General features: G+C 35.6%; 1 protein-coding gene across 1 annotated transcript in view; it reads left to right on the forward strand.

Annotated features, from left to right (window-relative positions):
- The window catches only part of PRIM2 (primase, DNA, polypeptide 2 (58kDa)), an 84,115-nt gene that overhangs the window by 50,379 nt on the left and 10,167 nt on the right, over window positions 1-23,569 (forward strand). Inside the window, exons 11-12 of the mRNA XM_009999273.1 lie at window positions 16,821-16,947; window positions 17,841-17,923. Of these exons, the coding sequence (XP_009997575.1) occupies window positions 16,821-16,947; window positions 17,841-17,923 (210 nt within the window). The remainder of the gene's footprint in view (window positions 1-16,820; window positions 16,948-17,840; window positions 17,924-23,569) is intronic.

Genomic DNA, 23,569 nt, shown 5'->3' on the forward strand with positions numbered 1-23,569 from the left:
GAAGGAAGTTACCTTGAACACCTCAGCAGCACACTGGAGCACCTACCACCAGGCTAAGCATAAGTGCAAGGAAAATTTGCACCAAAGAGAGCTCTTCCTGTGCTCTGAAGCACTGATGTGGACAAATCTCAGGGCATGGTGATAAAAACACTGTAGAACAAAGTTTTTAAGAAACAGTATTTTACATTTAGAGAGGAATCTGTAAAGGATATTGTAAATTAAGTGCTTAAAGCATGTATTCAGCCCTGAAACCTGCAGAGATGCTACTCTACTGGGGGGGAGGAATGATCACGTACTGGTGTGTTCACAACAGAGACAAATGCAGAATGCAAAATAAAATTTGATTTTCTTTAGGCACTGAAATAAAAATTACTCTGCAAATTGCTAGTCTAAGAGTGCCTAAATGGTAAATTATTGTTGAAATGATAGGATTAACTGTCAAATGATGGTAGATGTGTTACTTCTGACTGAATAATTATGCCAATTGGCTTCATAATATCTGGTTTTGTTTTTTTTTAAAGTCTGGTTTGTTTTTTCTATGAAATTTAATTTTACTCTACACAGATATTAATTCCTGTAGATTCTTTCATGTCCCATTCTTCCTTAAAAATAAAACTCCCCTCTCTCACCCTAAAGAAGAGGGAGGTAATTCCAGTATGCTTTTAAAATACTTGAAACAAGAAAGTAATGACATGATCAAGCCAAATTAAATAATTACAGTACAATTTTACAATGCTCTGATAGTTGAAAATAAACCCCTATTAGAGTGGAGAGCATTACTTAGCTGTTGCTGTTTTCAGATCTATTTGTATGAATAGTCTGTGAACGTGAAATTAGAGACTTGGAAAGATGACACGGTGTTTAGAACAAAATAAAAAATGAAAGCTGGATCAATTTCTTGGAAGCATTCTTCAGTTCTTTAGCTAATAGCTTGGAATCAAGGTTTGGATACAGATGGATGACTGTAAGGCAACCCATCCCTTTCTGCTTTCCTTTGCTGCACGTATACTTGTGATATATTTTCTTTTTCTTAGCAGTATTTGGTGCACGGTGGTATGAGATGCTCTCTTCTAGTACTATGATTATTTACCACTTTCTACAGGAGAGACAGTTGCTATTTGTGCACTTCTATGTTGAAAAGATGTTGTTTTGATATTGCAATTTGATATTGCACTGATTTTTATTATTGTTTCAAATGTTACTGAAGTACATCTGAAAATTGTGCAAGAGTTTGTTAGTTTTTAAAATAAATTTCCAAAACTTAAGTGTTACTGAATTTACAAAATTACCCTGATGACAGAACATCTTTCTTGTCCTTTTGACTTCTTAAAAGAGAATAAGACATAGCTCTTTAGCCCCTGTGTTCAAGGACTCTTCCCTGTGGAATATGGTGGCATTCAGGCTAGTGAAGCCCCTTACTCTTTCTGACTTAACTTTTCAGATCATCTTCAGTTTCATATAGCTTACTGTTCTCTGTAGTGGTTGATCACAAGTGGCGATGAACAGATTGTTTTCTATTTGACAGAGGTTCTTGTCTGAGATAGGACTCTTCATCTTCAGCCCTTCCCACTAGTCAAAATTCTCATGACAGACATTTTCCTGGTAGAAGGAATAGGCAAGTTTACTCAGACTGAACTTTGCTCAGGTTATGTGATTGGTAAAGGGGCAAATCCTTCAAAGCAAAGCTTTTGAGCTTCAGTTGGTTATTAATATTTTTATATGTTACTTTCACACGTGATGATCATGTATGAAACTCAGGAGAGACAACTTGCTAGCCATATACTGCATCAATACACAAAGGAATATGTCTCCTACTCTGTTAAGAAATGATGAAACTTCGTGATGAAGATGCATCCCAACAAGATAGTTCCAGTGATTTGATTTTCCTGGCTCTTCCATTTCTTTTACAGTTAATTTTAGGAGGTATATAAATCTGGATTCAGGAGTGAGGCTTCACCTTGATTGGAAGCAGCTGGTGGTGAGAGCTCCTACCAGGGCCAACCAGAAATGCCATGAGGGCGTTTGGACGGAAGACCTCCTGAGGTCCTTTCCAGCTTGAATTATGCCATGGTTATACATACAAGGTCTGAATATGGGTAGAAGTATGTTTTTGTGAAGGCCAGTCACTAGAGGGAGACAAGATCTTAAGAAATACAATAAAAACAAATACAATGTATAAATGGAAATTAGAAGGACTTATGCTATAATACTTTATAGGTCTATACAATTCTATTTTTTTAAAAAAGTCCCATATATTTAAATGAAAATAGAAATACACACTTGATAATTTGCAGGGTGGTGCTTTTAAGCATGCTCAACTAGTGCAATTTATAATGCATGAATGATGTGGTGGTTCTTTAAAGCAACCACCACCTCTGTAAGTGCTCAGGAGTATTTTCTTTATTAGTCAGTTGGCTACATTTGGTTTTAGTATTTTACATTATCATTTATTTCAGATTTGGGGATTGGTTTGCAGCTAGATTCCTTTTTTTACTTGTCCTCTTTGTATTGTGTAGTGTTGTCTGCTATTTTTGGAACACACTTTTATTCATAAATCAGAAATTTAAGTACAGTTTTCTAAATTAAAGTCATTTGCTACACTTTATTCTTGATTTATTTATACTTTACAAATCTGCACCCTAATGTGACATGTTGAAGAGTGAGCCACAATATTTAACATTTAAGAGATAAAGATGAAATAAAGGTGAAATTTCTCTATACATTAAAATCTGGTCTTTTTAAAATTTTATGTCAGTAGTGCTGTAATGCAAATAAATGGCCAGGGTTGAATTCTCCTGACATGTATAAAGGCTACTACAGAACTTTGAGAAAATGTTTGCTCTCTTATAGCATATTAAAAAAAAAAAAAGTAATAAAACTGCAGCATATATTACCTGTAAAATCTTATCCCCCTGAATTCTGTGAAAGTTCAAGAGTGTGTGATGGTAACAAAGCATTAATATAGTTAAGCATATTGCCCTTCTTTCATTGGTTATCAGAAGACTAGATAGTCAAGTTCTTGATTAAACTGTATTTTTCTGTTAAACTTATAAAATGAAATAATTTTTTTTTTCCTTCTACCACTGACTGTAAAAATTATCTTCAGTATGGCCACTCACTATCTGTGTTTCTCGTTCATTATTTGGAAATTATCATTTCATGCTCTAGTTGTAGTGAGATAGGACAAGTGAACGTAAAAGATTTTGAGTGAATAATTTTTATTCTGTATTGGCGAAATGACATTCTATTCATAACATTATTATGCATTGAATGGCTGTGCTTACCTAGTATAACTGAGCATAAAGAAAGTAAAAATACTTTTATGATTTGTTTCCAAATGTTTTTTTTCGTATTATACAAAGTTAGCTCTTTAAATTGCTTTAATAGCAGGCTAAAAGCTATTTAATTGTCAGAAGAAACATGGAAATGCATTTTCATTTACATGAGTCATTTTGATTCACAAACTTACTATTCAATTTACATTAAATCTTTTCTTTACATGCAAGTTTAAAAAAACAAAACAGCAAACCAAACAAAACAGTAATGGGCAATTGTTACAGGGGTTTCAAGACAGTAAGTGGTCCAAGTGTATGTTAGGCGTGTAGACTTGAAGTAGAAACTATTTATTTTGAAATTCAACCCCGAAGCTAAAGAAATTGACTTGTAGATTTCACTACTCCCGAGTTTTTCTTTTATGTGATTTTAGTTCGGAGGTTTGGTGTGTTCTTTGTGTTTTTTTAGTGTAGTGTGTGGTGATGTTCCTCTAAACAGCCATGTCTACATGTATTTGTGCAAAACTTAAGGGATGCAACCAAGATGCTGGTGTTTACAAGCTGGACAGCCTTTATACAGTGGTACACTCAACACTGAGTTAAAAATGTTCATTCTCTGAACTCATGTTAGTCATGTTTGTCTTCAGCAATAAGCTTTATGGCAGTGAATGAGTCATCAGGAGATCTACTCCTATCATACAGCTTCCTTAATGTGGGGTTTTTTGCACATAGATTGAAGTCTAGATGTTAACAGGTGCATTGTTCAAGTGGGACATAACTGTTGTTGAAGGCGATATTCATGGGAAGAGAGAGGGCTGCTGAGATTGAGTAGCTGGTGTGATCTTGGCAGAAGAGGATAGTCTGGAGTTAATTTCATATTTTAATGAACAGTATGCAAAAGAGGTGTTCTGAGTAAATATGGTTTATCATCAAAATTTATACCGGGCATGAGAATTAAAAGCATGACTCGAAGCTGTAAATGTGTGGCTGCATCTGAGTCAAGCTGAGTTAGTACAACTTTCCTGTTGGTGGCAGCTGGAAAAGGATTTTGTTTTCTTTCCTGTGACTATGGTAATTTGCTAATAAGATGCAGCAAGGAGTTGGACTTGAATAACTCAAAATCCTGAGGACTTTAGTTGTGGACAGCTATTACTCTTGTTTGATTCCATATGAATGGTTAGAGCTGAGCCTGAAAACCAGGAATTAATTGCAAAACCTCTGTGGGTCTGGCCAAGGACTTTAGTCCAAGTAATCATAATATCCTTGTTTAGCTGAATGGAAATAAGCTTCAATTGCCATTAAAATTGGAGTGTTTTTGTCAATAAATATATTACAGTATGTATGTAGGTTAAGTCTATGCAAGATGCTTGCTATCATATATTGTAATTTTTATGTGAAGTTATGTTTTATGGATGGGAATTTGTCCTTTGTGTCCTTCATGTCCTGTGTGCTGTCATTTGTGCTCACTAACATTCTGTTCCCTTCTCTTGTGGAGCACTGATCTGCAAGGTTTCATTTCTTCAATTTGTTTTGTATACCTATTGACCAAAGCAGTGGGAAACAGATCTGTAATGATCAAAGCAGCAGGAAACAGATCTGTAATGGATTTCGGAAGTGAGAGAACTGAGCAGAGCATGCTCACTGGGGTTGCATTTGGTTGTGTTCCAAGAAGTATAGCACTTTGGGACACAGTTTAGTGGTCTTGGCAGTGTTAGGTCTTTGCAAACCTAAAAGTTTCTATGATCAAAAGATAATAACTTCTTGCAGTATCGTGTTAAATTCTGCCAAGTTGTAGGAAGGATTTCAGAAAAGATTCCTCACTGACTGTATCAAATATATAGAATATTAGCAATGCCTGTAAACATAAAACTCCTGGCCCATGGCTGGAGAGAAGTCGCTGTAAGTGTTCTGTTTAGTGTTGAGAGCACAATCATTCAGGAAGGACTGCAGAAAATTAGCTCATCCATATAGAGCTAGAGATAGCTGTTTGCTTCCTGTTTTAATTAAGCATTGTGAGATCAAATTGAAATAGTTTGAAGTTATTTGCATTAGATGGTGATTTTTATTAGGACTTATAGTTAAATAGTAGTATGGAATTGCTGACTTTAAAATAATGTGCTGTGTTGTATTTATGGACATTACTGCATGTTATGGTTAATATTAAATGTATTGCAAAGCAGTTGATACTGTTTCTACTTACCTGACAGATAAAAAATCCTGACTTTGCTGTAGAGGGATTTACCAGTAACATTTACATTGTTCAGAGTACTCACACAAATGTGTTCAGGTTTGTAGGTATTGCTGTTCTGACCTCTTTATTAAGCTAAAAATATGAATGTGTTCTGTGGCTGTTTCTCTTATAGTCCATTTTACTTTTTTTCCAAATTAGGCAAGTAAATGAGGCATATCCTAGCTCCAGTTGACATATAAGGATTAATATGATGAGGAATCAGATGTGAATGTTAGATGTTCTTTGCGATACATGGTAGAAATGTCCTGCAATTTACTTCAGCAAAATAAATTTAAAGTAGTAATTTTTCACCATTTCTGCCCATAAGCAACGTACTTAATCATCATGGAGAAGGTACTGTTAACTTACAACTTGATATCAATATAAGTAAATTAATACACCGTGTGTGTGTATATAGCGTACACATGACTTAATTGTATTCAGGAGTGTTAAAAATTGAAGTAAGAATAGTAATACATGGTAAGTGAGGCATAATGTTGTGCTTATTGAATTCAGCTAGTTAACTTGAGTGGTATTTAAATTTACAGCTTGAATATTCACTGGTAAAGGGATGCCCCTTCTCCCAGCCCTCAAATTAATGATACTTTTTAGTATCAATAAATTGATTTATTGGCATTTCCAAAATTAACCATGTTTTTTTCCTCCCAGTGGTAGATGATGCATTAATTCCCTGTACATTTTGGAACTGGCAACTTCACTTGGTACTGTTTTCTTGTGCATTAGGATTTTGTTTTGCCTGACACATCTGGAGTTCTGAGCACTAGAAGAAATTGAACCAAACAAGTAGTTTAGTTTTTTACCCTTCCACTTGTAAGGATATATTTTACTTTAAAACAATATTGCCTGACCTTTTAAACCTGAGGTCCTTACTGCTTTATCACTACAGTTAAGGATGCAAAAGAGAAGGTGTCTTTGGGACATAATTATGCAGATTTAAGAGAGTAATGTAGTTTTAATTATGCCCTGTAGCTAATGTAGATATATATTAAACTCAATCATGCTTCTCTGTATTTCCCTCTGAACCTTTCTTTTCTTAGGCCTGAAATTGCTAACCAGCATACAAGTGTATCTTACAGTTACTTAAACTTACTGAAAATTGACGAGAATCTGTTCACTATTTGTCATTTTATATTTTAATGTTTTTTTCCATAAGACAGTATTTTTTTTACAAAAACTTTGGTTTTAAAAAAACATTTCAATTAAAAAAACCCTAATTTTTGTGCAATAGATTAAAAATCTTTAAGTAATCTTTTTGAAAAAATGGAGCCGCTGTAAAACATTATTTTTCACAATTTTTTTTTTTCATGGTTGTTATTCAAATAGACCACAACTGATGATGATGTACTAGAAAACAAAATAATTTCAGACTCTGATATACTTGGAAGTTATTGTGTGGGCACAAAAATATTATAGGAATCACAGTAATAAAAGGTAGGATAAAAAATGTTATTCCTTTACTCCAAACACAATCCCTTTTTCTGTTGCTACCAGATTTCTCAGTTATGTTCTGTTAAAATTGGAATTCTGCAGTCTTTGTTTTGGAGCCAAGGTTACTGTGGTGTTTTCCTGTGATTATTCACTTTAAAGTGCTTTCATTTGTTTAATGTGTTAAAAATGTATCTGCCTTCACTTTGATTTTCAGTTTTCATCTTCTGACTTACATTATAAGGGAAAATTTTTAATGGTCTTTTAGCCTGTGGTATGCCTTGGAGACAGAGAAGAGCTCTAGCTACATTATCTCTCTTCCAGGACATTAATTACAGTGCTGACATAATTTTAGTGATGTTTTTTAAATATACTAGCTACCATGAAAAGAAACAAGGATCAGTTTCCGTAGTTGTTACATAGTAGGCACTGAAATTTGTATTTAGTAATCTAGCATATGATGAGCAGGTTAGTGATAAGGTTCTTGCACTGACATGAGGGAAAGCGGTAAATACCTTTCCTGTACTAAAACTGATTTGGATCAGAATGTGCTCTCTTTTGACTTTTTATTCCCAGCCACACATGTTGTCTTTCCATTCTGTAGCATCTTTTTAGAATTGTATGTAAAAAGAATGGATGTTAGAGCCAAACCTTTAATTTTCTAAGATGCCTTTTGTAGTCTTGAACCACTTGTCAGACTTGCGCTTAATTATCGCTGTGGAAAGGGTGTGTACTTACCAGAAGAGATTTCTGTTTTATTAGCCATCACAGCAGCAGCCAGCCAGTCGGTCCCTGACATATTAAGAAAAGTAATGGGTAGATTTGCCTATTTGGTTGTCAAATTCCTAAGTTCAGCACTGGTGCAGTATCTGAGTGTCACCAAGTATGGTCTTTAGTAGGCTCAGTCAAATACCTTCTTAACCCTACAGCTCTTTCTTTGTAGCCCTCTGCTGAAAAATACCTGCTGTTTATTGCCTCACACGCCACCAGTAATGTATTTAAAATTTTCAGCTATTTTCCCAAGTTCTGACACAGGGGTTAACTGTTTTTGACATGCAAATCTATTAATCTGTATATTTTTATTACCTTTCAGGACAGATTGAATGACATAGCAGATCTCTTCCAGTTGTGTTCCTGAGCTTTTTGAACAGTACAGTTTTGATACAACAGTTTATTAATCTTGATGTAATTGTTTGAAATAATATTTTTAAATTATTTTATTAAATGTTCAGGTTTCTTGTAATCATAAACTGACTACCAAAACAAAATCCAGAATCCTGTCTAACTTGCCTTCTTTTTTGATAATGTTCATGTAGTTGTAACATCATATAGCTGTCATATTCCATCTGTCTATATTCAGCCAATAAATTGTGGCTCTATTTCATAATCAGTCATCCATAAAAGCAGTATATTGTATCAAATGTGCACTCTGCTGTTACATCACATAAGCGCAGTATAAATAAAAACGTATTTTTACTCTCAGAATTGATTTAATGTTTTGCTGCATATCTTTGAAATCCATTGAATCTCATGAATAAAGACAGGACAGATCTTTTATACATTATTTGTACCATGTGTGATTTATGCTTCAGAAATGTAATATATTGATTTAGGAAAGTTAAATTACTATGATAAAGTATTTAAACATTATATAGGTTACTGCTTCTTGAAAGAAGGTTACATTCTGATTTTATATTGAAATGTACAATGCTATTTAGCTGTGAAACTGAATTCTGCATCATGTGGTGTGCTCTCAGCTTTTCCTGTTCCTTCTTAAGTCCACTCACACAAGGAGAAAAAAATGTCCCTCAAATACCTTTTTCTTTTCTGGATTGTTTTCCTCCTCCCCCTTTTTTTCCCCTCTTTTTCAATTTTTCCCTTGCTGTACAAGGGGGAGCAGAAGCTACTGTTTTTTATGGCAAGTTTTATTGTTTAAATTCCTTTTCCCCCCCTCTTTTTTCAGTTCATATAGTTGATGGAGTGGGATTTGGGGTATGAGAACTGAGGCAATGCCAGTGGAACTCTGAAGATTATTATTTAAAACGGTTGACAAACATCAAATCTCCATGTAGGATTTGGTATATACCTTCTTGTTGTTACTGTTTTCTGATTGCATCAAAAAAGCTAAGTGTACATGTTTTAAGAGTAGGCATAAGGAATACATAGCAATCTGAGGTATTCATTACTCAACCTCCTTGTAGTTTTATTTTAAGACTTCTTTGATTTTTTCCAATGATCCTTTTTTATCTGCACTTACACTGGGGATCTGCTGGTATCTTGAGACATTGTGTGATTGGAGACTTAATAACCTTCTGTTCTGACACTGATCCTTGTCCAAGAGGTTTTAACCATAGCCCAGTAAAAGACAAGTGTTTTGCCACAGTTTTATCACATTTTGATAACTTTGTCACTTGGGTTGGATGGAGGGATATTCTCTGGCCCACTGGATCTCTTTGAGTGATGCTAACACTTCTGTAAATGTGAGGCTTAGGGTAAAATTGAGTCTCTTGGACTTAATTGGATCTCATTACAGACTAGATAGGGTAAGTCAGATTTCTAATGAGTGAGGGCTGCTTTGCAGGTACTGCCATAACCTGAGGGTAACACCAATTTACCACTCAATCTTGTGATCAATGGAGAAGGCTCGCCTTTGTTTTTTTAACTCATCTTGCTTCTTATGTGCCTTTTGTCATCTAATACTGAACTTGTCTTCAGATATCGTTCGGATCAGTGTATAGTTTGAGGAATAACAATCTGGAAAAGATTCTTAATAACACTGGGACACCACAAGGGGGTTTGCAAGATGCTGCAGTAATATATTAAGGAATTCATTCAATAATATATGAATCAAGGTGTGGAGATTGCTCAGATGACATCTGTATGCAAAGTACGTGGTTTTAAAAGGGAAAAACTCTTCAGTGGTCTAAGTAGTCTAAAAGATGTGCAGAGCCTTCCAGTCTTTGCTTCAGAGATTATGGGCATGCTGTACAATTCAGCCAGCTTGTAAAATATAAACAATTTGGTGATTACATGACGTCTTCCATTGTGTCAGGAGATGGTTGCTCTATCGAAAGAATGAAGAATGTATAGACAGAGAACTGCAACTGTTGTAGTGAATTTGCTCAGATCTTTTGACTCTCTGGCAGATGTACAGACTACCTGATGAACCAGACTTCCTTGGATTAATTCTAGTATCCTGTAGAGGTCTTTGGAATTGGGAACACCCTAGCACAGGTGAATTTTATATATATACATATATATTTTTATATATATATATCCTGGGCAAGCAGCCATGCTCTTCAAGAGCAGATGAATATGGCCTGTTCCTTTGGACTCATTTCTGGTGCTGTGCTTGAACATGTCTTGTTTAAATGGCAAGAGTCCTGTTAAAATTATCATGACCTGCTTAATTTTTTTATTACTTGGAATGGTTGAGACAATTACGAGGAAAATTCTTTACTAGAATGAAGGAGCCTGCTATGCCAGACTATTGAGTTAAATGATAACAATTGGACATGATAACACATTGGACTGTTTTCCATGAAGCAGAAGGTATTCCTAATATTCAGGGTACAAGCTGGTGCTGAGAGTAGTGGTTGTCCTCTGAATTTCTTCCCAAGTCCATTTGGCTGCCACTCTGGCCTTTTGCAGTCATATCTGCCAAATGCTTCTGTCTTCTCATCCACAGCTTGGAGATATCCTAACTGGCTAGTGAGAATAAACTTGCTGTCAGTGTGCAGTCTAAGCCTCATGTCCCTGCCCTGCATTTTATTGCTGATTGGTCTTGGAACCAGAGTCCAGCTGTATGCATTTCAAGATTTTTCACGAAGTGACAACATATCTTCATGTCTGACATCAGTTTTCATTCTTCTTCTGATACATTTAGGTTTTTATGCTGATCTAGATTACAGTAGATGGTACAGCATAACAGATGATGAGCTGCACGAGCCTGTAAACGCATCACGTGTTCACTGTGTGCAGATAAAACTATAGAACATCATACGAGAGCACTCATGTTTAGAGAATTGATAGAGCTTGGATAAGCCATAGGAATTTCAGTTTTGGACTTTGCAGGGGACCCTCGGTAGTCTTCACCCATCTTCTCTGAAAAGTTGGAATATGTGCTGCAATGGTGTACATATAAGTTGGTTTTCTCCCAATTCTGATACAGACTTACTGAATTTCTTTTCTCCTTGGTATACGCATTCTTTACACTGAGATCCTAAGCTGCCATTTATGATTAATAGAGATCTAGCCTATACAGTCAATAGTGTCTAGAGAATGATTTATTTAATGAGCCTCTAGGTGCCTATGTTAGGGTAAATTGAATTGCTCCCCAGGCTCATCATGCATTGACCTCCATTGACAACGGGAGATGTGTGGATTTAGATATCTGGAGCTGAATCTTACTCCTATAGGTGCACACAGTTCATTACTGTTCTACTTCTGTTTAACTTTCTTAGTAGTTTTTTATTGTACTACATGCCAAATTGCTGTCTACTTTGCAGTCTGTTAACACTATTATATCTCTTTCAGTGATAATGCTTTCTGTGCTCTCCTTTGCCACTGAATGTTTTGGGGACTTGTATTGTCTGTCTGCCACTTCTGATGAAATAAATAGCCCTATTAACTTACAGCTTTCCTTTTGCTGATAGATACACTTCCAAGTTACATCAGTTAACTTCTCCAAGTATTGAAAAACATCAGCAGAAAAATCTGAAGGGCATTGGTGTACCTGTGGTTCATGGAGTACCAGAAGTGCAGTGTTGTGTGTTTTCCTAATTGAATGAGCTGCTTGGTTTAGAAATTTATGATTGATTTTTTTTTTTTCCATCTTGTATTAAACTTTCTCAAGGAGTATTTTATGGAGTAAATATTTGGTAAAGGATTCAAGATCGTTCTCTGATATTAGACTTTTCTTAAGAGTTCCTTAAAACTGTAGAGAAATGTCTTCAGAATTATTTTTTAAAAAAACATGTTTACACAATCAGGTTTATTAAGTGTGAATTTATTATTTGAAGGAAAGTACCAATGTCTATTTAAGCAAAATACCTCTTATGGTGCTGTCAAATATTATTGTTTTAATTCTTGTTTAAAATATGATGTAATTTTTTTTTTTTTCTATTTAAAATCAAAGCAACAGATCCCACAAAATGATTTTTGCCTTAAAATGGCTGTTCTTTAACCTTCAGTTGAGGTTATTCTAAGAGTAGGTTTAAAAAAAAAGCATTGCTTGAAAAAAGATATGTCAACTAAGCAGGGTCAACAGTAATTCTTTGAGTGACTGCCTAGGAAATGAATAGAAAAGGGACCCAATTATTTAAGAAGATACACAAATGTGTGTGATAAATTTAGGAATTTGAGGCTCTTACCCATACAGGCTCAACATTTTTAGACAGGAAATTACCCAAGGACTGTTCCAAAAAAAGGTGTTAAACCATAACTACATTGAGTTTTGAAAAGTAGGAATTAATCTGGTGGTCAGCCAAGAAGCTAGACAAAATTACTGCCATCATTTTGCTTAGTTGCTACATTTTACATAAATAGATCTCACAGTACTGTAAGGAATAGATGCATAAAACCCTACATGTGTATACAAAAGTAGTTAAAACATGAAAGGTTTGCAGAAGTGTGAATCTGAGCACATGGGGCTTGGAAGACCCATCAGCAAACTGCTTTCTATCATAATGCACATGCTGAATATCAGAACTGATAACAAAATGTATGAAGGACTTAGTTCTATTTCCAGATATTAATGTGCAAATAGAAGAGATAGAAGCAAAGTAACTCTCAGTGATGACTTGTTGTTTACTTTGTAGTGATTGGAATGCCTTGGGAATGTTGTTTGTAATTGTTCCCTTTTGAAATTGTGTTCAGTTATATTGAATTAATAGTAAAGAGGCACACATGACCCGTCTTTCCCTGCTTTGTTCAATGAAAGCTTTTCTTCAAAGCATATACCTCCCAAATGGTCCGTTTGGTGTGCATCCTCATTCCATTTTAATACCTTTGTATTTACACCTTACTTACACTTTAATTTATAACCTTTGTCTTCTAATGAAGGCTGTCTAATACAGTATATATGAAACAGAGTTATAAGGCAAATTAATCTGCATTAGTCTGATAATCATGGGAATATAACACATAAAAGAAAAATTTAAGTTCCTTTACTACAGTACAGTTATCTATACCTAGTGAACTGTCCTGCAGCCTCCTTGATTCTCGCTTTGGAGCACTGGTTCAGTCCCACTAATCAGTGCTAAGAACTTTGTTCCTTACAGGGAGAAGAAACCCTCAGTGTCACCTGTTGCAGGATACCCAGGGCCATCATTAGTACTTTCAGTACTATACACTGGATGCCTTGGTTCATTGCAACAAATACTGATGCATAACATTTCAGAACTACCCATAAGCTGTGTACTACAGACTAGGCATCACATGCATCCTACAGCCGTGCCTGGAGGTCCTCACAAAACTTACATGTTCAAGGATATAGTATAAAGATCAGACAGTTGACTTGCACTCTTCTAAAACAAAAATTCACATTGCTGCTAATCTCAAGTTTTGCACATGCCAGCACCAAAGTGACAAGTTTTGATAGAGATGGTGTTAAAGGGTAGTCTTTGCCTCAGCTTCTGGACTTCACTATGAACTAGTTCATTACTGAAACGAGACGTTTCTTTCAACCCCTTTCCCCCTTACCAAAACCACATCCTGTCTACTCAGCACATAAATTACAAATGCCTTGCAGGTTTTGGAAAGCTTAGAGAGTTAAATAGAAAGAAAAATAATGGAAGTAGTTGATATTTGGACCACACCATTTAGAAGTTGTAGAAAATCCCTGCTCTCAAGTATGGGGATCTATTACATGTAAATATTCAATAGTATAGGGATGTTACTTTAACATTGCTGTTTTATTGTAACTCAGCAGTATGTGTCCATTGATATTTAGCACAAATGGTTGGAGGTATGTGCATACCTAGTTTTTTAATGACAATAGATATTTTTTAGGGTCTTCATATTCTCTTTTTTTTTGGTTTGTTTCAGTGGAATCTCATACAAGAATACAAGGGAAATGTACGAACTCCTACAGTAAAGTTATTGTTAGACATTCATATCAGGCTTCAATAAAACTGTCAAAATTTTTTATAGTGCCATCATAAAAAAAAAGTGATTTTTCAAATAACTTAATTCAAGTCTTGACCTCTTACAGTTTCTTCCCATAACGACCTGTATTTCTTGCCATAGTGGCTATAGTAGATACAATATAATGTAATAGTGGTTCTACAGGGTTTTAAGCTATTTTTCTGGAACAGTTCAAAACCAATGAACGGTCATTCTAATTGCTTATATATTATGATAAGAAATATGGAATCATAAGGATGAGAAATATCTTGGTGAAGCGTGTAACTGCATGTGTGCTAACTTGCAGCATATAGCTGTTACTCTCTTCTGCCATCTGCCACTGCGAAAACTCTGAGATCCAAACAGGGTTACAAGAAAGCAATGAGAATGTATCCAACCAAGACCATGTTGTGTTACTATGTAGCTGTTTCTATTTACTGCAAGAGCTGCTTCTTAGCATAAAATAATGAATTACGTAGTAAAAGTAATTTCTGTGGGCATTAAGGCAAGTGATTTGTAAAGTACAGCTCAAGATTTCACTATACAGAACTGTTAAAGGGAGGTGTTAATTTTCAGGCAAACTAAGCAATGCATCCTGAAGCATTCAAGATTTGCTTTTGCCTTACAAAAACCCTAATTTAATCTAATTTAACTGCTTGCTCAAATATCCTTTGTCAAGCAAATGAAGTATGCTTGAAGGATGAAAGTTTCCAGAGCTTCTGGAGGGAAGAGTGGTTGGCTATAGGTTTACAGACTCCATCTTCAGTTTAACAAGTTCATTCAGAGGTTGGGAATTAAAATACGCACATCTTTGTATTTTATGTTTGCTGATTTTCAGGAGTAAATATACAGTTTGCAGCTCCCAAAGGAACAGCAGCAGGACTCATCCAGCAGCTGCTGCTTGCCCTGCTAAGTGGAAGGTACCTGTTCTCTGGTTGTTCCGGAGTATGTGCACACACCTATAGCAGATCCTCATATAGTCTTACCCTTCTTTCTAATGTGGAGTTGGTAAGCCCAGCTCTCCTATGTGAGCAAAAATAGCGTTCATTTACTTTTTTCAGCCAGTCAGTTCTTTTCTCTCCTGTGCAAAAGGATTGTCTGCATAGGAATATTCCTGCTTGCTGGATCCTGCCTGTGGCTGTGGTACAAAACACAACGCTACATGTTTTCTCACTCTTTTCTTCCTCCCTCCCCTTTTATTTTCATCTTATAAAATACTCTAAAGTCACTTTGTCAAAAGCACAGTAGAGATAAATTAGTCTATGTTTATTCAGAGCTTTAGATGTCTTAAGCCTTACTTGGAATGAGTGCCAAATTTTACTCTTCTTGCTACATTGACTTCATTACGACAAGCATCTTGGTAGAGAAGTTTCTCTTTTACCCTGTCAGAATCAGGTGCAATTTAGGATTTTATTCTTCAAGATTTTGTGTATTTTTATACACATTTGTAATGTATTTGCATATTATCTTACAGGTTTTCAAGTATTTATATTTAAAAAATTTCAAAGTGTGTAAAATGAAAATATTTATTTTTCCATTTTATTTTAGACATGTTTTAGCAGGTTAAGCTAGTTCATAGGTATATGAATACTCTGAATCAGTTCACAGGCCAAACAGGGAACTACTTTTATATGTAGAAATAAGAGTATCCCTGAAGTAGTTGTTACCTCAATGTATGCCTCAATGATTTTTCTCAGTCTATTACATTGTTTTCTACTAGTAAGATAACAGCATAAAAATTATTTTTAAAGTATTTTCTGAAAACAAATTCTTATGAGAGTTGTTTATATTTAATTCAAACACAGAACTTTACATAGGGCTAATATTTTTAATTGATCAGGAGCACCATTGTTCTATGTATTGTTGTAGCTTTTTTGAGGAGGAGGCTGAAGGTGTGTAATTCTATCTGTTTATTCTATCAATTATTTTATCCTGTTTGGATTTTTAAGAACTAGAATGTGGTATTTGAACAAATGTTCCTTGATGTCTTATGTAGCTAATGCAACTTAACCAAATCTATATGTTAATCTGATTCTGCTACAGATTTTGTTACCTATTGCCATAAATAAAATAACACGAACTTAATGTCTTTGAATGTTCTTTGCATTACTTATCTAAAGTAATGTATAGATGGCACTGTAGTCAGCTGCTAAAATACATGGGTTTTTTCATCTCAATTACTTTAGAAGATTTCAGTTTTTTTGGAGGAGTTGGTAGTCTTATCAGTAGACAAAGAGATTTGCTAAAATCTTTATCTTTTCTGCAAGTGAAGTATACTCTGTTCTACAATCGAATGCATTGAAGTTCATTGCTGAAACAAAGTATAAATGAAGCATTATGCTTTGGGAGAACAAGAATATGAACCTGAGTTAAGAAATCGTATTTCTGGGTTTTGCCTTGATAAAGCAATCATTTTACGGACATTTCTGGAAGATTTTAAATTACTATGTTTTCTCCATTTACTAACGTTGTGGGACTCAACATTTTTATAATGAAATCATCTTTGAAGTGATTACTGCATCAGCTGAAAAGACCTTACACACTTCTCTTCTCTGTAAAACACGTATATGTGTTTATGGAATTTTGTGTAATATAAAAATTAAAGCTAGCAGCAAGCAACTCAATTTTTATTTTTCTTAGTTTGAATATGTTTTTAAGATTTATTTTATTATTCAGTATTTCTGTTTGCTGAGCAGATAGAATCACTGGCACAGTATGTAAGAATTTATCCCTTTGTTTTTATTTAGTTTGACAAAGGATACGCTTACAGCATTCGCCACAGCTATGGGAAAGAAGGAAGGAGAACTGATTATACCCCATACAGCTGCATGAAGATTATCATGTCCAATCCGCCAAGTCAAGGGGATTATCATGGTGAGTTTCTAGAAGCAAAAACAAACAAAACACCAGGCAAACAAAAAAAGTTAAAAACCAGCAGAAACCCTTGGCTACAGAAGTTGCTCCCTCTTGTAGTCTCTTAAATTATGTATTTCATTTTATGGCCACACTGGTCTTGCACTATTGTCTTTAGGTAGCACTTGATAGCTTCTATTTATAGCACTTGATAGCTTCTGTTTTATGTACATTGTGTCACATACTGCAAGGAGACTGTAAATGTGTTCATGCTTTTAAAAGTGACCAATTAGAGATTCTTTGAGATAAGAATTCAATTCTGAAGTTTGCTAGGGTACTTTAAAATCTTTTATCTCTATGTGACTAAACATGGAAAAACTGCACTGGCTTTCATTGTGGTTAGTCTAGTCCTATGTCACTCATTCATTTTTGTGTCAAAACTAATTCTGGGAGAAAAAAAAACATGAGTCTTAAGGTGACTCTTAAGGAACTCTCTAAGGTATTTCTAAAGTACTATTTTTACAAAGGACTATGCATTAAAGACCAGTTGACGCTCATTACTTGTCTCTTCCTGTTTTGTTTTTTTTTCACAGCGATAGAATGTATCAGCACAATTATTATTAGTAAGGACCTAACTAAAACTCTTCTGTCAGTGAATGAGAATTGTAGCCTGTTTGTGTTAGAATTTTTTATGCAACTCTTGAGCCTGTGCTGCCCTGATAACCATGAAGTGGAGTGATTATAAAAAAAAAAAAAGAAAGAAAAAAGTAAGCAGTTGTGCACATGGGCAATTAACTTTCTTATTAATAAGCTGTTAGACAATTAGGAGCAGCTTAGCTGTCTCTTGAGTGTCTTCCTGTGCAGACTCCTGGGTAGACAGCCTTGTTTGTGAGCTTGCCTCTTTTTACTGTCAGGGTGCCCATTCCGCCACAGTGATCCTGAGCTATTGAAGCAGAGGCTGCAGTTGTACAAGGTCCCTCTCAGTGGAATAACTCAGGTAAGGTGTATTTTGTTTTTATTCTTGCAAGAACTTGTGGAAGACGCTACAATTTAGCCAGTAGATTGAAACAATTGTTTTCTGTAATAAATGTCTAGAAACCATACATTCGTAGCCATCCATTGAGCTAATTTCCCCTAAACAACACAGAACATGAAATGCCTAGTGAAATAAAGCAGTGTTTTAGCAGCTTTTTAAAATGTAACATTAGATTGATAACCTATCTTATATAGCAAGAGCAACATAGAAATCAGAACTTGTTGACTTGTAGACTGAAGGACTGTGACTCCCATTGCTTGCTCAAGCAGGAGTTTGAGGCTATAAAAGTTTACCGTCATCTTTGTTGGAGTAAGACATACAGGGTAGAGTTAAGCTGGGATAGTTGTACACAAACTTGTGTACATTAACTGTCTGAAACCTGCTTTTTAGGTCCATAGCAAAAACCTGCTTTAAGCTGTCATCTTTAGTTCATGTGGAATGTCACCATGGCTTGTCAGGCAGCAGCAGTGTTGAACTAGATAGAAGAGAAAGTGAAAGTTCCATTTAAAGTAGTTTCCCTTGGGAGGAATAATAAAGATACAAATTAAAATAAAATAGTTTTTAAGTGTTTATTGTTCACTCATTCTTGACAAATCCTTGCAAAATCAGGACATTTTGCAAGGAATGTTTTTTCTTTTGTCTTTTCTTCTTTTTTCCTGGTTCATATAAATAAGCATTTGACTGTCTTCCATATATATGACAGGCACCACAGATACCTTTCTTTAGCTAATTTCTTTCTTGTATGCACCAACATTTGATGCTGCTCTAAGATTCCTATCCTGCTACTCATTGGACTAGTGAGGATTTACTGTTTTATCTTCCTTGTCATGTGTAGGTAGGATGCAGCAGAGATTATTTCTTCAGTGAATCTGCATAGTGAGGCAGAATGTTTATATGCAACATAATTCCTTCCTTGATGTGAATTGAGTTCTAGGTATTTGTGTGGTTTTGGTTGTAAAGTAGGATTGGGATTCACTAGGAGTCTTACATTTTCTTCTAAGAAGTGAGTAAGAAAAACTATCTCCATGAGTGTCTGCTTTGCCTGGAAATGGACACTATGCTATCCCTGAATTTTGTGATGTCAATTTAAGTGCAGTCAGGGTACAGCTCTGCTGTGGCAACTCCTGATGTTAAACCAAAACAAACTCAAAACACCTCCCTCCTGAAAACTGATAATAATTTTTAAAAAATTAAAAAGAAGTTGGTTTTGGCTGCATTTTCAGAAATTCATCTTTTACATCAGACAGTCCCTGAGATAGTCAGTAGGAACAGAGCAAGAGTATTGTTTCACATCTGTCTCTAAGATCTCATGCAGATTTTACTGCTATTACTATTGCTATACTTGCATGGTTCAATAACATTGGCATCACTAATACCAGTTCAGGATCCTTCGGTCCAGACCATGGCTTTTTAGGGTCTTCTCTGGTGCTGGTGATAGTTGCTGATATCAGAGATGTTTTTCCTTTAGCTCAGTTAGGGGTTATTAGGGGTGGATGGTCTGTCAGTCTTTCAAAGCCTTGGATATAATTGCTTTTTCAGTGTGTGGGCCTCAAGATTGACACTCACTGAAACTGTACCCTTTTTGTATGTTAGACCTTGTTAACTCCAGATCAAATGAGAGGTGCCTTACAACCTGACAGTTTCCTGTTTTTAATGAATGATTCAGAGTTTGACCTTTCACTTGTGTATTTTAATAAACGATATGTCTTTCCTCTGGCTCAGGGTCTCTTAAACTTGTTCCTTGCTTTGTTCCAAAATTCTTTTGCTATCTTTGGATGTGACTTCATGTAGTGTTTTCTCTTGCTATATATATTCTAGACAAATAGGTTGTCACAAAGTGAAAAATTCCCTTCAGTGTTGTCAAAACCAGATCAGTGTATGTACCCAAGTACTTTCTCAGTTCTCTCTGCCTGGTTTATGGTAGAGATAAATGTGTTGTTCTGGACTGAGGGGACACTCAAGTGGCCATGTACACAGGACAGCACACTCAAAAGAAGCAGGCATTTTACATCAGCTTTTCTGGGACTCTGAGCCTTCTCTAATGAGTTGAAGTCTCTCATCCACTTAATGAAAGATAGAGTGCAAAGCAACTGGATCATTAACAAATGTGTGTGATGGTATCACAGATGAGATGAGATGACAGCCTGTAGTGAATTTGGATCCTGGTTTTTACAGCATTCTAGAAATCATGGTGAAAGGTAACACACTAAGCTTTAATTGATTCCTGAATCAATTAATCCTTTTAGCTTCCCTGTTTACAGCAGATATATCACTACCATGTTCTGTATTAGCAAAAAAGTACTGCAAGACCTGTGAAAGTAATTTACTGAACACTGAAGCCAAACTTAAATTATGAGTACATAGACTTATATATTTGATGGATTGCAGGCAGTGTGGAATGTGGAATCCCCTTAAAAGATGATTTTTTTCTATAATTTATAGTCATTTACTGGACTTGAGAAGGTGCGACTTAATGAACCCACTTGGCCAACAACTGGCTTCCAGTAGTTATTTTAACTTAGCTGTTCTTTATTTTTTTGAACTAACAGGCTCTTGCTTCCTTTTGTGCTTTTCTAGGAATGTGACCTTCAGCTGGATGGTAGTTGCAACAGAACAATAGAATAAAATTATTCTTTAACTCAGTAATTCCCTCTATTTTGAGATACTAAACCTTGAAATGAACTGTAGGTTTTTGCTTACAGTGGTGGCTAAATTTTAGGAGATTTAATCTTTGTTTTATTTTGTAATATGTTTTTCACCTAAATGTTTTCAGAGCTACAGATTCCTTATATGCTAAAAGCATAACACATGCTTCTTTACAAGAATGTGCCCATATCTATTCTGGGGAGACCTCTTGGTTGGTTTCTGCACTAAAATTTTTCATCTTTATCTGACAGCATGTGAATCTGTTGCATAGCCATTGTCATGGAAACAAGTGAGGTTTTTAGAAGACTACTTCATGCTTGGTCTCAAGGAGCATCTCTGTTCATGTGTCACCAAGTGTTTTGTTCTTGTTGAAACTTCTGTATAGTCCCATAGTTTTTGTTGAAGTAGACACTCCAGGGCACTCTTCTGGGTAGATGTTGTTTGTGAGTGGAGTACATTATGCTTCTTTCTTCAGGTGAGCAGTAGTAAATGTTTCTCTCCTAAGTTATGCAGTTCACCTTAAAGAGGTTGAAAGGTCAATAATTTCTGTTTCCTACTGTGATTAAATTCTCATTCTGAAACAGAGGTCATCAGGCCTTCCAGAAGCATAAATCAGGATGTCGACACAGTCCTGGCCAGAGAGCCTGGAGAAGACATGGCAGCTCACACCATGCACAAAGGATTTTACATTGGTGGCATTGTACCCAAAGTTAAACAGAGCTGGTGTCCTAACCTTAATTTGTACAAAGGTAAATACAAATATTGAAGTCTGTGTTTGATGGAGACTTAGCGCATGTCTTTTATTAGCAGCTCCTGTAGGCTTGTGTTTCTTGTTTGGGAGGCTCTTTCTTTTCATAAGAAATATGAAAATCTCTTGAAATCTTATTATTTCCAGTTCATACACAGTGATCTAGATCAGAACTGTTACTGTTTGAAGATGTTTCCTTTCTGTTTGTTCACAACATTTTGTATGTTAATCATGATCCTGCTGACAAACTTTGCTTGAGAGCTTGAGGACTTTTTTTTTTTTTTTTTTTTTTCCCTGGTGAGACGGGGGTTTTTACAGACAAGATTGTTAGTCTTTTGATATTTTTATAGACAGGGTTGTTAGTCTTCTGATATTTTATGGGTTTCTCTTCAATGATCTTTGTGCTGCCATCAAAAGAAACGTATCTTATTACTGAATTTATTGTGTTAATCAAAGGGATACTGACTCCTGAGCAGTGGTTGTTTACCTTCCATGAACTGAATTCACAGACAATCAGATTTGGATTTGTAGTACAGCAGCAACCACATAAGTGATTCTTTTTCATAGGTCTCCCATAACTTTCAGCAGTTATCTCAGGAGGTCCTTGAATTATGAAAACCAGGCCACTGTCTTAGCTGATCTTGAGTTGATTGGCAATTACATCAGGTGGGTTTAGTTGTGCAGCAGGTCATTGGTTTGAATGAGTTTCTCTTGCTGTGTTTGTTGTTTATCCCATGTGTTTCTATGGCTTCTTTCCCAATCACTTGTGCTTCACCTTGTCATGAGTTCTGGTTCCAGGGCTTTTCCTGTCTGTCCATTCAGAACCTAGGGCCTTTGCATATTCTTGCAGTTTATTGTTGGGTATTTCATCAAGTACTTCAGCTGTCCTGCAGATGCTGTGTTTTCCATTATAGATGGTAGTTGGTTCTCTGTTGCATACTACATTTTTGTCTGGTCAAGCGTTAGGGTTTTTTTATGTAATGATACATAGTTTTCCAAATGTTTATGTTGGATTTAGCTGCATGGTCATGAATTGGTCCTCAACTGGGATTTTAATCTTTCTTTCAAGCCCATGAGCAAGCCCCTTTCTTGTTTATGAAGCTTGTTCCTCAGGATTATTATATGAGCCAGAAGGTGGACTAATGTCCAGCCTATAGGGTTGCAGTTTTATCCAAGACAGTCAGTTTGTAGTATATTTTGGATCACATTTCATTTAATTCTGGACACTGGAACAGGCTGCCCAGGGAGGTGGTGGAGTCACCATCCCTGGAAGTGTTTAAAAGAAATATAGATGTAGTGCTTAGAGACATGATATAAGTGCTGAAGGAGTAGATTAGGTTATGGTTGGTAGATTTAGGCTATGGTTGGACTTGATGGTCTTCAAGGTCCTTTACAACTAGGATGATTTGGTGATTCTGTATTTGGTATACTGCTAATCAGGTCAAATATTTATTGAACCAAGTTTGACAATAGCTAATAATTTCAAAGACTATAAAGTTCAAAGCATATGTGAAGGTAAATACGTCTGTTGTGGTGCTATACTAAGTGCACTGTAATGTTTTATATATATATCAAATAGAATAGGATTTGAATCAGAGTTATTTTAAAATATCTCTTACTGGTTTCTAAAAGCTCAATTGGAGAAGCGACCTTTTTCCCATATCACTGCTATCACAAAAGAAAAAAGGTAGTAAAAATGTTTTGTTCTACAGTCAGGAGAAACAGAAGGTCTCCATTCATCATTTTTGCTTTTGCTCCAATTACTGTTTTTTCTTTAGGGAAAAGTGCTTATGTAAATGAGCAGTAGATAACTTTAGAAGAATGTTCTTTGTAGTAGAATTGTTCTCTTAATTAAAAAAGCTACCTTTTCCCATAATTGGATTAAATTAAAGATTTTGATTGAGTCATTAAACTTTGACCAATGTTCACTGACAAATTTTGTGTGTTGGGGATTTGGAGAGTCTTCGCAGAGATGTAAATAAATAAGCCAATTTGTGTCTAGGCCTTAGACTTTAGTTCCAGGAACAGTTAATTAGCCTAAATGGGCTCTGCTGGAGTGGAAGGGTCTTTTACTCTCTGTTCATCCCTGCCTGTTGAATTTCCATTCCTTTTCTTATGCTGGCCCTGTGACTACATAGTAAAATAGATTAAAAAATTCTCCAACTCTAGGTTTGTGTAGGAAGGTGAAGAGGAAGGAGTTTCATTTTCAGGTA

The sequence above is a fragment of the Chaetura pelagica genome, unplaced genomic scaffold (assembly GCF_000747805.2).
Source record: "Chaetura pelagica isolate M959 unplaced genomic scaffold, ChaPel_1.0 scaffold90, whole genome shotgun sequence".
Classification (NCBI taxonomy): Eukaryota; Metazoa; Chordata; class Aves; order Apodiformes; family Apodidae; genus Chaetura; species Chaetura pelagica.